At 53.2% G+C, this 15810-nt stretch overlaps 2 protein-coding genes across 16 annotated transcripts in view; one reads left to right on the top strand and one right to left on the bottom strand.

Annotated features, from left to right (window-relative positions):
* RASAL1 (RAS protein activator like 1) overlaps positions 1–9092 on the top strand; it is a 38444-nt gene extending 29352 nt beyond the window's left edge. For 9 of the 15 annotated variants that reach the window (XM_055359167.2, XM_055359165.2, XM_063694372.1 and 6 more), the window contains 6 exons: positions 1065–1237; positions 2652–2789; positions 2869–3004; positions 5039–5159; positions 6422–6474; positions 7034–9092. In XM_055359167.2, coding sequence (XP_055215142.1) covers positions 1065–1237; positions 2652–2789; positions 2869–3004; positions 5039–5159; positions 6422–6474; positions 7034–7173 — 761 coding nt within the window. In that variant the 3' untranslated portion in view covers positions 7174–9092. Of the gene's footprint in view, positions 1–1064; positions 1238–2651; positions 2790–2868; positions 3005–3964; positions 4114–5038; positions 5160–6421; positions 6475–7033 lie in introns of all 15 variants that reach the window. The other 6 variants (XM_055359168.2, XM_063694371.1, XM_055359166.2 and 3 more) reach the window with 2 other exon arrangements.
* The window catches only part of DTX1 (deltex E3 ubiquitin ligase 1), a 41363-nt gene continuing 34633 nt past the window's right edge, over positions 9081–15810 (bottom strand). The window contains exons 4-10 of the mRNA XM_031000822.3: positions 13896–13957; positions 13420–13581; positions 13057–13118; positions 12218–12376; positions 11962–12123; positions 11751–11840; positions 9081–10388 (exon numbers count right to left, since the gene is read on the bottom strand). Coding sequence (XP_030856682.1) covers positions 10164–10388; positions 11751–11840; positions 11962–12123; positions 12218–12376; positions 13057–13118; positions 13420–13581; positions 13896–13957 — 922 coding nt within the window. The 3' untranslated portion in view covers positions 9081–10163. The remainder of the gene's footprint in view (positions 10389–11750; positions 11841–11961; positions 12124–12217; positions 12377–13056; positions 13119–13419; positions 13582–13895; positions 13958–15810) is intronic.

Raw genomic sequence — 15810 nt, 5'->3', positions numbered from 1 at the left:
AGATGAACAGAGCTCAGGTGCTGTCCTCCAGGCCCATCCCCAGCCAGTGTGGGGATGTGGCTATAGGCAGGATCGTGGCATGGTGTGCATGCCATTGACAAACATGTATTAAGCGCTTACTAAATAATAGGCACAGTTCTAGGTGCTGGGGATGCAGCAGTGAACAAGGCAGAGAAAATCTGATCTCACAGAGGTTTTATTTTGTTGGGGGCCACAGGCCATTAGCAAGATAAATAAGCAAGTTATGTGGTATGTTAGAGAGCTGTAAGTGCTAAGAAGGAAAAAAAAAAAAAAAAAAAGGAGGAAAGAACAGAGATCTGAAAGGGAAAAGTTAGAGAGCCTTGAGGATCCCGGGGAAGAGTGTGCCAGGCAGGGCACAGCACGTGCAAGGGCCCTGAGGTAGGACACAGAGCAGCACTGAGGACACCCGTGAAGAAGAGTGAACTGGGGGCAGTGGGGAGGCAAAGAGGCAAGGCCAGAGAGGTGAGGGGGCCAGACCCTGTGGGGCCTCATAGGCCTTGGGAAGAATTTTAGCTTTGACTTGGAGTGAAACAGAATCACAGGATGATTTGTAGTAGAAAAGTTGTGGTTGAGTCCATACCATAATGTGGGGCTCAGGTCATAACCTAGTTGGATCCCAGTCCCATTGAAGCAACCTGTCAGAACGTAGAACCTGGCTGTGGCATGGTGGGGTCCCTATAGTGCTGGGATGGGGCGGCGGGGCTGTGTCCTGGCTCCCTGAGCATGGTTAAATGCTGGACATTGCCTGGATGGGACCCCATAGGGTGTGGCTGCTCCTGCTGGCTGCCTGCATACTGTCTGCAGATTTCTCTGGTTGGAGAGAGGTCTTCAAGGGCTACTCTGCCCTCCCCCTCCTCCCAGCCTCCATGATTGCATCCCCTATTGAGGGAGTGGTCTGAAGTCATCGCGCTCATCCTCCTGCCTGTAGGGGAGCAGAGAACCATGCCCGTCCACTGAGGTCCTCCCTGGGCATGCCAGTGGAGCAAGGTGAGCCTGGATAGGGAGGGCTCACTGTCCACCGTCTCTCTTCTCCCATCTCCTAGAAGCTGGTGTCCCAGCCAGGGCCCTGTTCCCGCCCTCGGCCATTGTTCGAGAAGGGTATCTGCTGAAGCGCAAGGAGGAGCCTGCCGGCCTGGCCACGCGCTTTGCCTTCAAGAAGCGCTACGTCTGGCTCAGCGGGGAGACCCTCTCCTTCTCCAAGAGTCCTGAGTGGCAGGTGGGGTTCCAGTCCACTATGGAGGGCTTTCCAGGGGTGGCCTTTTTCAGGGTGCTGCCTCTTTGTACCCAGGGGGAAACTGAGGCCCACAGTGGGGCAAGGCCCCAAGGTGCCATAGCAACTTAACAACGACAAACTCTCAGGACAGGCTCTGCTCACAAGTTCAGGCCAGTGTGGGCACAGGACATGGACAGGCACTATCATGCATCCTTCAGAATGTGCACATGCGGTGGCGGGGATACGCCTTCCAGATGTGGATGCACACAGGACAGGGATGATGCTGAGCCGCTCTCCAATGCTCCCACCAGGATCTAGACACATGCTAGACAGACTCATAAAGTTGAATGTGTTCACTAGGAACGTGTGCAGATGTTCAGGCACATCCATCCAAGCATTCATTCACTCGTTCATTCATTCAGCAAACATTTATTGAGTGCCTATTATGTGCCAGTGTCCTAGGCACTGGAGATACAGAAGTGAACAAGACAGGTGAAAATCCAGCCCTTGTGGGGCTGGCGTTCATGACTAGAATGCCCCGAGACACGTGCTGGAATCTCCCGAATGGGGAGCTGTGTGCACACCAGTAGATGATGACGGCTAACGCTGAGAAGGGAGCCCACGCTTACTGTTTCTATTTTATCAGAAGAATGGAGATTCTAGGGGTCAGTTCTCTGGGTTCCAATTTTGGGTCCACCCAATGAGTGACCTTGGAAGCGTCATCTATCCTCTTGCACCTCAGTTTTCTCATCTGCAGGTTGGAGAGAATAACAGAACCAACCCCAGAAGTTTGTTGTGATAATTAAATAAGTTGATCAATGTAAAGTGCTTGGAATCGCGTCCCAAGTACCATAGAAGTGGTAGTTATTATTAACAAGGAAATGGATGCCCAGAGAAGTTGTCACTTAGAGAGGTGGCTGGGCACGGTGGCTCATGCCTGTAATCCCAGCACTTTGGGAGGCCGAGGTGGGCAGATCCCTTGAGGCCAGGAGTTCGAGACCAGCCTGGCCAACATAGTGAAACCCCGTCTCTACTAAAAATACAAAAATTAGCCGGGAGCGGTGGTGCACGCCTGTAATCCCAGCTACTTGGGAGACTGAGGCAGGAGAATCGCTTGAACCTGGGAGGCAAGGTAGCAGTGAGGCCAGATCGTGCAACTGCACTCCAGCCGGGGCGGCAGAGCGAGACTCTGTTAAAAAAATAAAGAAATAAAAATTAAAAAAATAAAAGGGGATAGGGCAGGACTCATGGAACAGCTCACATGGATGGATGGACGAGCACACAGAGCACAGACTTACAGGGTTGAATGTCCCGCCGCTGGGAACTGACTCCACCTGCTGCACACAACCAGACGGAAGGTGTCCCCACCCCGGCCCTAGCCCCCAGCCCATCCTGCAGCGACAATCCTCTTCCCCAGATGCGCCACTCCATCACCGTGTCTCACATCCGCGCCGTGGAGCGCGTAGACGAGGGCGCCTTCCAACTGCCCCACGTGATGCAGGTGGTGACGCAGGACGGCACGGGGGCGCTGCACACCACCTACCTCCAGTGCAAGGTGAGACCCCACCGCGATGGGGAGCGGGGGGCGTCCCTCTGTTCCCACCCGCCCCCTGATCGCCTCCCACCCGCTGCAGAATGTGAATGAGCTCAACCAGTGGCTCTCGGCCTTGCGCAAGGCCAGCGCGCCCAACCCGAACAAGCTGGCCGCCTGCCACCCCGGTGTCTTCCGCAGCGCGCGCTGGACCTGCTGCCTCCAGGCTGAGCGCTCAGGTGAGGGGGCAGGGCGGACTGCAGGCTCCGCCCTCCCCACCCGTCAATCAGCGGGTGTCCCACTTCCGCCTGGGCTGGCTGTGCAACCTTGGGCAAGTTACTTAACCTCTCTATGCCTCAGTCTCCTCAACTGTGAAATGAGGTTGATAACAGTGCCTATCTCATGGAGTTGTGATAATTAAATGACTTGATTTACACAAAGAGCATAGGACGCTGCTTGGCGCATGCGACGTGTTATTTCTAAAGTACTCACTAGGTGCCAGCATCCAGTGGTGCTCAAACATCATGAGCTTGTTCTCAAGAAAGATGAGCGCAGAACCCAATAATTTTTTTTTTTTTGAGACTGAGTCTCACTCTATTGCCCAGGCTGGAGTGCAGTGGCACAACCTCGGCTCACTGCAACCTCTGCCTCCCGGGTTCAAGCGATTCTCCTGCCTCAGCCTCCTGAGTAGCTGGGTTTATAGGTGCGTACCACTGCACCCAGCTAATTTTTGTATTTTTAGTGGGGACGGGGTTTCACCATGTTGGTCAGGCTGGTCTCGAACTCCTGACCTCAGGTGATAAGCCCTCCTCGGTCTCCCAAAGTGTTGGGATTACAGGCGTGAGCCACCGTGCCCGGCCTTTTGTTAATACAATGTTATACATTGTTATTAACAATGTATATACAATGTATAACAATGTATTACAATGTATAACGTTGTAAATAATAACATTGTTATTATATAAAATAATATATAATATATAAAATATATAAAAAATAATATATAAAATGACATTGTTATTAACAATGTATATACAATGTATAACAATGTATTACAATGTATAACATTGTAAATAATAACATTGTTATATAAAATAATATATAATATATAAAATATATAAAAAATATATAAAATGACATTGTTATTAACAATGTATATACAATGTATAACAATGTAATACAATGTTATAAATGCCAAGATGAGACGTTTGAGATTCCAGTGGATGCCTCTGACCCAGCCTCAGGATGGGGACTCAAGGAGGGCTTCCTGGAGGAGGTGCTGCTTAAATGTGACCTGAGTAGAGCAGAAGTTAAGCAGCGACATTGGAGACAGAACTGGGAGATGGGGGTAAGGAAGTGTTGCAGGTGTCATGAGCAAAGGCCTAGAGGTTGGGACAAGGTAGGCTGACGGATGGAAAAGGGTCTGTGTGACTGGAGCCTAGAATGAGGGAGGAGTACCGGGAGAGGCGAGGCTACTGCTAGAGTCTGGGGAGCAGAAGTGGGGCTGGATGAGAGTGGAGGATGTAAGATTCAAAGGAAGTAGTGGGTTTTTTATTTTTGTTTTTGAGACAGAGTCTCTGTTGCCCAGGCTGGAGTGCAGTGGTGCAATCACACCTCCCTGCAGCCTCAAACTCCTGGGCTCAAGCAGTCCTCTCACCTCAGCCTCCCAAGTAGCTGGGACCACAGACGTGCCACCATGTGAGGCTAATTTTTGTGTGTGTGTGTGAGATGGAGTCTCACCCTTTTGCCCAGGCTAGAATGCACTGGTGCAATCTTAGCTCAGTGCAATCTGTGCCTCCCAGGTTCAAGCGATTCTCCTGCCTCAGCCTCCCAAGTAGCTGAGATTACAGGCGTGAGCCACCACGCCTGGCTAATTTTTGTATTTTTAGTAGAGATGGGGTTTCACCAGTTGGCCAGGCTGGTCTGAAACTCCTGACCTCAGGTGATCCACCCACCTTGGCCTCCCAAAATTCTGGGATTACAGGCGTGAGCCACCGCTCCAGACCCAAGGGTAATTTTTAAATTATTTGTAGAGACGAGGTCTCACTATGTTGCCCAGGCTGGTCTTGAACTCTTGGGGCTCAAGTGATCCTCCCATCTCAGCCTCCAAAAGTGCTGAGATTACAGGCATGAGCCACTGCGTGTGGCCTAGAAGTAGTAGGTTTGAGGAGGGATTTCAGAGGAAGAAGGAGCACGGCTTGGCGAATGCCTGGCTGTGGAGGCTTCTGGAAGGGGAGAGGGAGTTACTGATGAATGAAGCTGTGTCCCCTCAGCCGCCGGCTGCAGCCGTACACACTCGGCTGTCACCCTGGGGGACTGGAGTGACCCACTGGATCCTGATGCTGAAGCCCAGACAGTGTATCGGCAGCTGCTCCTGGGGCGGGACCAGCTCAGGTGGGTGCCCCCACCCATCCCACTTCACCTCCTATGACCAGCCAGGCCAGCCCCCCACCGTGGCCTTGCTGTGTCCATTTATTCATTCTTTCCATGTGCGTTGGTGGATATTCCCCGGGGGCCTGGCCCAGGGTGGGGACTGGGTGTCTACACAGTCAGGGCTTGGGAAGCATCTTCAGTGGGAGGGGTCCCTTATGCAGAACTGAGTCTTGGGATCTTTTAATACCTGGAGCTCCAGAGACCCTGGCACAATTCACATAAAATCCTGGCCTCCTGCGCTTGCTAAATGACCTTGGATAGATAGATCTCTTCCCCTTCCTGGCATGAGGATCACTATCACTGTTATTTGGTGACAGAGATTTGTCCCAACTCATTATAGAGTGGGTTCTGAAGCTGACCTGTCTGGGTTCAAATCCTGACCTGGCCACTTACTAGCTGTGTGATCTCTTTTTAAAAAAAATTTATTTATTTATTTACTTAGACACAGTCTCGCTCTGTTGCCCAGGCTGGAGTGCAGTGGCATGATCTTGGCTCACTGCAACCTCTGTCTCCTGGGTTCAAGCGATTCTCCTGCTTCAGCCTCCCACATAGCCAGGATTACAGGCACTTGCCACCACGCCTGACTAGTTTTTGTATTTTTGGTAGAGACGGGGTTTCACCATGTTGGCCAGGCTAGTCTCCAGTTCCTGACTTCAAGTGATCCACCTGTCTCGACTTTGCCCTCTCAAAGTGCAGGGATTACAGGCATGAGCCACTGCACCCAACCAGGCTGTGTGATCTTAAACAAGGTGCTTAACTTCTCTATACTTCAGTTTCCTCATCTGGAAAAGGGGGATAATAATGGTGGCGACCTCGTGGGTTGTCCTGAGGATCAAATGAGCTAATACAGGTAGAGCACTTTGTAGGTGCCTGGCCAGATAGTTAGCTTTCAATAAGTGATAATGATGATGCTGCTGATGCTGTGTGACCTTAGGCAAGTTACCTAACCTCTCTGTGTCTCAGTGATCATCTGTATAATGGAGCTAATAGTAAATACCTACCTCATATGAGTTTGTCATGATAATTAAATGAGTTAATACATGTAAAAGGTTTAGAATAGTATCTGGCACTCTAGAAATGTTTGCTGTGTAGATGATGATGATGATGATGGTAGATGGTGATGGTGATGGTTCAGGAAAACTAATTTCTCAGAGAATTTCTGGGGTAGGAAGCAGGAATGGGAATCAGGGACCAGACTTGTCTTTCTCCCTCTCACCTTCCAGGCTGAAATTACTGGAGGATTCTAACATGGATACAACTCTGGAGGCAGACACAGGTAAGGGCTCCTGTACCACAGAAGGTAAAGGCTGGGTGCAGTGGCTCACACCTGTAATCCCAGCACTTTGGGAGGCCGAGGTGGGTGGATCACTTGAGGTCAGGAGTTCGAGATCAGCTTGGCCAACATGGTGAAACCCTGTCTCTACTAAAAATTTAAAAATTAGCCGGGCATGGTGGTGCACACCTGTGATCCCAGCTACTGGAGAGGCTGAGGCATGAGAATTGCTTGAACCCAGGAGGTGGAGGTTGCAATGAGCTGAGATCATGCTACTGCACTGCACCCTGGGCAACACAGCAAGACTCTGCCTCCACCCCCCAAAAAAGAAGCTAAGGGGTTAAGGAGGTCTCTTTTTCTTCGCAGGCACTTCCCCACTGTCTCCTGTGTCCTCCTGTTTCCAGTCCATTATCAGGCCACAGGGCTGTGTGTGGGGATTCTCAAGGGTTTTAGGGTTCTCAGGGCACAAGGCACATCTTCCGCGTGAGAAACCATTGGGTCCGGGTTACAGCAGCCTGCCCTGGACTGTCTGAGCCCCTGTGGCCTCTTGTCTCCCTCCTAGGGGCCTGTCCTGAGGTCCTGGCCCGGCAAAGAGCAGCAACTGCCCGCCTGCTGGAGGTGCTCGCAGACCTGGATCGTGCCCACGAGGAGTTCCAGCAGCAAGAGCGAGGGAAGGCGGCCCTGGGCCCCCTTGGCCCCTAAGGAAATGCCAGAGCTAGCCCGGAAGGAGGAGCAAGGAGCCAGGGAGCCCTCCTCAGCGCATCCTGCCCCGGGAGTCTCCTGTCTCCTTGGACCTCTTTGATTCTGTGGTTTGGAGGCTCCCAGAGACGTGCCTAGTCCTGTGTGCCTTGAGTCCAGAACTCAGGGCATGGAAGCCCTTTGGCAGGGGCCAGCCTTGCACTGAGTGAAACTTGCCCTCTGGCTTGATTCAGACTGGAGTGGATAGGATAAGGAACCTGACTTATTTGACTGAGACTGGGGTCTCTACTTCACCAAACTGGCCTCTATCCATACCAAGGAGGCCAGCCTGGCCCTGAGCTGCTGGATACAGCTGGACCTGAATTCCTGATGCCCATGTGATGTTGTTGCCCCAGATAGGCACTAAATGGGCTCACCCCTTCCTGTTTTCATGTCTGCTAATCCCTATAACCTCACTGATTCTTCTGTACCCTGCCCTTGGCCTAGGACTCCAACCACAAGCTTCCAGAATCAGGTACCCTCAGGAAGAACCAAGGCTGGGTGGGGGTCCAGTGTGCCAAACTCAGACCCTTGGAGCCTGGGAGACTTGGGCCAGGCTGTTTATCTCTCTTTGGGTCTCAGATTACCCTGTATAAAAAGAGGAGGGAAAGTCTAGATGTGTGGTTTTCAAATGGATTCCAATGAGGTAGTTCAAGAACAAGGGAGGACTTTCTCTGACTGTGGGCCAAAGACCACCCGCTAGAATGTCTGCTAGAAATGCAGATTTCTGAGGCCCAGCCAGCTACTGACTCAGAATCTGAGGGTATATGAGGGCAAGAATCAGGGTTATTTAACAGATCCCATAGGTCATTTGGATGAGTATCAGCTTTGAGGACCACAGGCCTGGGGAATGGGCAATTTTATTTTATTTTGTTTTTAGAGTTGGGGGTCTCACTCTGTTGCCCAGGCTGCAGTACAGTGGCATGATCATAGGTCAATGCACCCTCAAACTTCTGGACTTCAGTGATCCTCCCATGTTAGCCTCCAGAGCAGCTGCGACTACAGGTGCAAGCCATCACGCCTGGCTAATTTTTAAATTTTTGTAGAGATTGGGGGGGGGGTCTCACTATGTTGCCCAGGCTGGTCTCAAGCTCCTGGCATCAAATGAGCCTCCCGCTTCGGCCTCCTTAGTTGCTGGGATTACAGGTGTGAGTCAGTGCCTGGCTTGCAATTTTATATGCCAGAGTTTGGGTTGAGGTTTTGTCTGAGAATGAACCACGGAGTACAAATGTTTGGGAACATGTGACTGGCAGAACTGGAAGGGCCTCCAAGGACTCGTTTCCGGTGTTGTGTCACTAGGGGGTGGGACAGAAACCAAAGCCTACCTGGCAGGGGATCAAGTGGACCAGGAAAGACACGGCGCTATCCCGAGGGTGGCCAGCAGGGGTTGCCCGAAGCCGCAGCATCCACCAGAACTACAGGGGCGTCCTGGCATGTTGCAGAGAGGCTGATTTAAGGCTGGGGTCCATCCCTGTTTTTCCCTAGTTAGAACCTGACCCTCCTCCCCAAGGACAGGGTCCTGACAAGCTCTGAGATCCTGATGAGCTGATCACAGTGTCTCCCAGCTCCTCCGTATTTCCCTCGAGGCTCCCAGCTCTCCGCCCGAGTTCCTTGTTTCTTGTCATTGTGCCAGGGAGCAGATGTGTGCATTGCCTTGTGCTCTTGTGAAAGAGAAGGGCACTTTCACCTCTGCATTCTTGGAGACTAGGACTAGGAGGGTCTGCCACTGCTTCACCGCCCCCATCCCTTCCAGCCCGAGGCAAGGACCCTGAAGTCATTCTCTTGCAAGCCATCACTCCCCAACGGGCCTGACTGCAGCCCCCAGGAACAGAGCCACCCACCCCTCTCTTGGCAGGAAAAGACCAGGCGAGGAGGAGAAAGACCATTTATTTCTCCACCCACAGTGGGACTGGTAGGTTTTGAAAAGAGCAATCGCTGGCATCCCTTTAAATCTTGGCTGACTCCCACCGTGGCAGCCAATCAGCAGAGGCGGAGCTGGTGAGTTGCCTGGGCAACAGGCCCCTGGTTGGCCGAAGACAATTAGCCACCCCACTGCCCACTCCCAACGAAAGGGAAATTGACTCTCTGCTGTCCACTCTGCTTTAAAATACATGGGCCCAAACTAGGCCTCCTCCTCTCGCTCCTGAAGTCAGAAGCGCCAGCCTTTGGCTCTCAAAATTGGGAGCGATTTGGTGGAGAGGATGGGGTAGGGAGGATGGGAGAACAGCGCCTTTATCTGGGACAGACAGAAGGCCTGGAGATGGGAAGGGAGAAGGAGATCAGAGTCCAGAGAGATGAAGAGGCACAAACACAAAATCAGGACCCTCTAGTCCCCACTCGTGCTGGCCATTCTTTTGTAGAACTGCTCAGTCATCTGGGGGCTTCCACCCCATGGGCCCACAATTGCCCAATCAGTGGGTGGCAGACATGGGTGATGACACAGAATGGGTGAGGCATCTGGGGTACACTGAGTTTCCCGAGTCCCTCCTTGCCCCCCGAGCCCTGGCAGGCCAAGGGCTTGCCCCACATCCTCCAGTTCGCAGACAAGGCTGTACAGATGCAACTGAGACACAGATGGGGATCCACATGGGGGGGTCATGGGGTCTTTCTGTCTCTTCTCTTCCAGCCTGGGGGCAAGTAGAGGCACGTGGGTGTGCGTGCATGAGTTCAACAGGACATGTGTGTTTGTGTGTGAGGGGGCGGGTCTCTGTCTTTTTGGTAGGGAGGTTTCCAGTACTCTCTGCTTGGCCCTCTCAGGGAGCTATGATTCGGGGCCAGCCTGACATGCCATCTCTCTTCATCCCAGCTGCCACCAGGCAGGTCCCCTGAATGGCTGCGGCCCCTTCCGCAGGCTCCTCCCCAGCCCTGAACCTGGGCTACCAGGACACACCTGGCGAAGGAGGCATTTGCCGGACCAGGGGCAAAGCAGGAGGGAAGGTGGGCAGCCTTGGGCCTCAAGCCTTGGCTGCAGCCTCGGATACGCCCTGGGCTGTGAGCTCAGCCAGCACGTTGTCTAGGTAGCTAGCGTCCGGGTAGCCGTGGCCCGTGAGGTTGGATCCAAACTCGGTCTTGTGGTGGATCTCGTTCCACACCACGGTGTCCGACTCGCCCGTGGTGTTGGACGTGCCGATAGTGAAGATGAGTCTTCTCTCCCAGGCCGTGATGAGCAGCCGCAGCACCTGGGGGGACAGGGACACAGTGGGGCCGGGAGGAGGTCACAGGCAGCCTCCAGCCCACCAGCCTCAGCCTCCCTCCCTCCCCTGCCACATCATGGCTACCTTATGGCTTCGTCCATTGGCACCAACTACGTACTGCTGGCTTGGCCATTTCCTTTACATTTGTATTTCCTGAACTTCCAGTAAAAGCTCTTTCCAAGTTACTTATGTTTGTTTTTTCTTTTCTTTTCTTTCCTTTTCTTTTTTTTCTTTTTTCTTTTTTTTTTTTTTTGAGGCAGAGTCTTGCTGTGTTGCCCAGGCTGGAGTACAGCAGTGCAACCAGAGCTCACTGCAGCCTCAAACTCCTGGGCTCCAACAATCGTCCCACATCAGCCTCCCGAGTAGCTGGGACTACAGGTAGGCACCACCAGGCCCAGCTAAAATTACAAACTTTTTGGAGAGAAGGGGTCTCACTATGTTGCCCAGATTGGTCTCAAACTCCTGGCCTCAAGTGATCCTCCCACCTTGGCCTCCCCAAGTGCAGAGATTACAGGTGTGTGCCACTGTGCTTGGCCTGCCTTTTTTTTTTTTTTTTTGTGATGGAGTCTTGCTCTGTCACCCAGGCTGGAGTGCAGTGGGGTGATCTCGACTCAGTGCAACCTCTGCTTCCTGAGTTCAAGCAATTCTCCTGCCTCAGCCTCCCAGGTAGCTGGGACTACAGGCGCACTCCACCACTCCGGATAATTTTTGTATTTTTAGTAGAGATGGGGTTTCACCATGTTGGCCAGGCTGGTCTCAAACTCCTGATCTCGTGATCTGCCTGCCTTAGCCTCCCAAAGTGCTGGGATTAGAGGCATGAGCCACCACACCCGGCCCTGCCTGTTTTTTTCTGGGGTGAAGAAAGCATCTGGCAGCTCTCTGCTCTATTTAGTTTGGACTCCACACTGTATTAAAGAGCCACTTGTAAATTAGTTACTAACATTCAAAAGCCTAGAGATTTCCCATGAAAATCTGGATTTCTTGGTCCTCTTGAAAAGCAGAAAGTCAAATCAGACAAACTGTAGGGTGGTGGTGACAGCTTGGACTGCCTGGGCTCAAATCCCAGCTCCGCCACTTAGTTTCTCTGTGACCACAGTCAAGTGACTTGCCCTTTCTGAAGCCTTGCGTCTTTGTCTATAAAATGGGGTCAGGATCTTGACCTCAGTGGCTCGGGAAAGGAGATAAGATGTGTGAAGGAGGTGGCTGTGGTCGTTACTGTTCGGGTGCTGCTTTTGGGAGGAATGTGAGAGTAGGGATTGGGAATGATGGGGACCACAGGCCCAGGCCAGTGGTTGCTGGAGCCCCTGCCTGTGCCTATCTCCCATGCCCTCATGGCTGGGCACCCACCTTCCGGCCTTTCTCGTTGTTGGGTAGATAGCAGTGGCGAGGGAATCCTCTTGCGGTGAACTTCTTCCCGGGGTTGGGGTGCTCAGGGCCCTGCAGGGAGGGACAGTACAGGGATTTAGACCATGAACAGGTGGTGGCAGGGTGGAGAAGCATCTGGAGGAGTTGGAGGGGTGTGGGGGCTGGGGGCCAGAGAGGCGGAAGGGGAGCCCACCTGGATGCCTGTGGGGATGTCATAGACGATGCGGATGGTCTGGGTATCAGGGAAGCCGGGCAGCGAGTGGGGGATGAGGTGGAACTCCATCTTCCCAGGAGGCTGGGTACCCGTCTTCTCCCCGTAGATGGCCTTGCAGGTGGGGCACTGCAGGCTGCCATCCTGGGCAGGGGAGGCTGGCAGTGAGTTCCCAGGGCCCCCCCAAACCCCACTCCGTTCCCTGCCCACTCCTCAGCCATTGTCCCGCCCAACCCACCTTGTTGCCATTGGAGTACATGGCCACGAGGCACAGCAGGTGGTACATGTGGCCGCAGCGGCCCAGGCGGCCCACGAGCTCAGGCCGCACGCCCTTGTGCCGAAGCACGCCCTCGTAGCCTGACGCTGTGACCAGCCGCTCCATGCAGATGGTGCAGTCCTGCAGGTGGGCAGCAGGGGAGACTGAGGACTGGGGAGGGCAGGGCACCTACTGGGTCAGCACTGCCCCTTGGCGGGTCACCATAGGCAGCAGACCACACTCTCTCCGGTACCCATTTGGCAAAGGGAGACAGGACACACCCTCTGCCCCATACATTGTTTTACTTTCTTTCCTTCTTCTTCGTTATTTTATTTATTTATTTTTATTAAGAGACAGGCTCTGTTGCCCAGGCTGAAGTGCAGCAGTGCAATCATAGCTCACTGCAGAGTCAAACTCCTGGGCTCAAGAGATCCTCCTGCCTCAGCCTCCTACGTAGCTGGAACTACAGGCATGAGCCACTGCACCCAGCCCCTTCCCATATATTGAATTCTGATATATCACAGAGGAAGTTGGCTCCCTCACCACCCCCCAGGTGAATTAAGGGCTTAACTATCAAAAGCAAAACTTAAAAACATTTAGTGGAAAATATGGGTGAAAATGACACAAAAACTCAATCATCAAAAGATGGATAAATGTGAGTCTATTAAACGTAAGTATTTCTAGTCATCAAAAAACCTCATAAAGTGAAGAAAGGAACAAACCAGAAGAGCTCTGTATCACCCAGAACCCAGGAGGAGGGGTGAGGGTTCCTGCCCCCTCCATGCCAGGGCCCTCCCCCAGCCCCCCCATCCCCTTCTCACCTCATCAGGTGGGTTTTTCACCTTCTGCATGTATCTTCGAACCACATCCTCGGGATTCTTACCTGCAGGGACACAGCGGGGTGGGTTTGAGGGTACCCAGAGTCTGTCCCTGAAGGCTTGGCTCAGAACTGGGTCAGGGGTCAGAGGGCAGGAGTCAGGCTGGCAAGGGTTGGCCAGGGTCAGAGGTCAGGGGTTGCTGGAGGTTAGCTGTAACAGGAGCTGGTGAAAGATGGGGCCAGGGCAAGGGGAGTTGAGATCAGGCAATGGAGGTGAGGTAGAATAAGTTGGAGACCAGGGGTCACAGAGTTGTGGTCAAGGCTTAGTGGGGTTCATCTCGTGTGAGGCAGGGCGCGGAGGGCGTACTCTTTTTAAGGTGCTTCTTCTTGGTCTTGCGGCACACCCCGGGCACGCCAGGCACGGGCTTCACGTCGCTCTTGCTCACGGGCGGCGGGTGCAGGATGGGCTTGGGGGCCCGCGTCAGGCACACGGGCAGCCCGGCCGCGCACAGCAGTATCCCGGTCATCCCTGGGGGTTAGGGGGCGCAGTCACAGGGCGGGGCGCCATCCCCGCCCAGACCCCCGACCACTGGCCCTGGGAATCCCGGGGCCCTCGGGTGGGTGGGAGGGTTGCGCTCTTGGGCCCCACCCACTCAGCCCCTTGAAGGCCCCCGAAGGGCCTTCTGCGGGCCACGCCCACCCCGTGTCCTGGGCCCAGTGGAAGGGGGCGTTTCCTCCGGGCCACGCTCACCAGCCCATCTCGGGGGCGGGGTCACCGGGTGACAGGCGGAACTGCCTCCTAGTGGGCCCCGCCCTTCTTTCCCGCCCTGGGCCAGACCTCACCTGCCAGGGCCGGATGGACCGGCCCAGTACCATTCAAGTTCTTCACCGGGAGTGCGGGGACCCTGAGGGGAGAAGAGAAGAGGCCGCAGCTGGACTCCAGCCCCCGACGCGACGTCAGGGGACCTGGCTTGCCTTCTGTCTCTGGCTCCTGGACCACACACCCTGGCCTCTTTGTACCTCTCTCTGCCAACTGCAGTTACCTCCAGGAAACTCTCTTTCTACTCTGACATCCTATTATGGGGCGGGGGTGGCCAGGACCTCGGCCCAGGTTCCAATGGGATGCACCCTTAGCCTTTAGTGCAGACCCCTCCTTACCCTGCAGCCGGCTCCTCCCTCGAGAGGGCGCTTTGGCTCTGAGGGCTCCTTTCGTTGGCCGCTGTGCCTGAAACCCAACTACTAGTGGTGTAGCTATTTTAGCATCTCTCAAAGCTTGTTAGATGTAGCATTATTAATTTCCATAAAACATTCCAGGAAAGAAGGATTCAGGAATCAAGTAAGTTAGGAACACGTCACTGTCTCCCTCTCTGAAATTCACAGCATACCTGAGCATATTAAAGGCTCTGACAAGTCCTGCATAAGGACATATCATTAACAATGGTAAGTCCAGGTTTTCAAAAGCATTTGGTGATGAATTTTTTTTATCTTTGGAATATTTACTGATGTCAGTTTCTGTGACAAGGTACTATCCTCTCTTCAAATGAGGAGCCCCTAGGAAAAGGTATCCTGACTCTCCTCTTCCTCTGGCCCTCAAAAGAGCTTTGGCTTTTGGAGTCAGCCAGAGCTGCTTTCATATCTCAGTTCAACCACTAATGAGCTGGGCGACACACAGCACATCATCTCATCTCTTGTAAGGAGTGGTCTGTAAAATGGGGATAATATGGTACCTTTTTTTTTTTTAATCTGCTGTGAGGATTCCGTGAAATTATATGTGTCAAGGGCCAAGCACAGTTCCTGGTACCTAACAGATACTAAAAGCACAGCCATCGGTATCATCACTGTCAGCTGTGCAATCCTGGCCGAGTAATTTCACCTCTCTGCTTCTCAGGCACTAAGTCCTGGTGTAACTTCTCTCCATCTTAGAGAGGAAACCACAAAACTGCTGCAGTGACAACCTTGAACAAGTCACTTAACTTCTTGATCCTCAGTTACCTTATCTGTAAAACAGGCATATTAACACCTCACTTATAGTCGTTGGGAGGACTGAAGGAGAGCTTGCGGTGGTGTGTACAGTGTGTCTGCCTGAGTCCTCCTGACTTCAGCACCTGTTTATGCAGGGGAACTGGTGTCTTGCTGTTGATGGGCATGGAACCCAGGCTGGATACATTCTGATGAAGAGGGGTGTTCTGAAATCCAGGGGTCAGCCTGAAGGCCTTGGGGCATGTGCCAGGAGAGGGGGCAGGAAGGGCTGGGAGCAGTGACAGCTGAAAAAGGAGCTGCAGCAGCCCCCTTGGCTCTGGCCGTGCCTGTTCAGGTCACAGCCTGTCTAATGCTGTCTGGTCACCTGTCCTTGGCAGGCACAGTTGGCACCAGAAAGCATCTTCAAGCAAATGGTGCCCTTGGCAGGCTTGGATACTGCTGCAGTGGGTGCAGACACACAGACATACACACCCGGGGTACACACCATCCACACAGATCCACAGATCCAAATATACACACATGCATGGAGAAGACCACACAGACTTATCATACTCCCCGGGACACATTACACACACATGTTTAAGTACACAGACACACAAACACACACAACCCAGGGAGTACATCACAGATACACACACACACAGACACACACATACCAGGGAGCCTCCCTCCCCATCCGTCTACTTGGGGAACACACCGCACACACTAGGGAATGCACACCCTGCACATATACATGGATACACGCAGGCACACTTCAGGGCACACCCCCCACAAACAT

The sequence above is a fragment of the Gorilla gorilla genome, chromosome 10, assembly GCF_029281585.2.
Source record: "Gorilla gorilla gorilla isolate KB3781 chromosome 10, NHGRI_mGorGor1-v2.1_pri, whole genome shotgun sequence".
Classification (NCBI taxonomy): domain Eukaryota; kingdom Metazoa; phylum Chordata; class Mammalia; order Primates; family Hominidae; genus Gorilla; species Gorilla gorilla.
The sequence above is the reverse complement of the archived record's forward strand: the minus strand, read 5'-3'. Positions and strand labels throughout refer to the sequence as shown.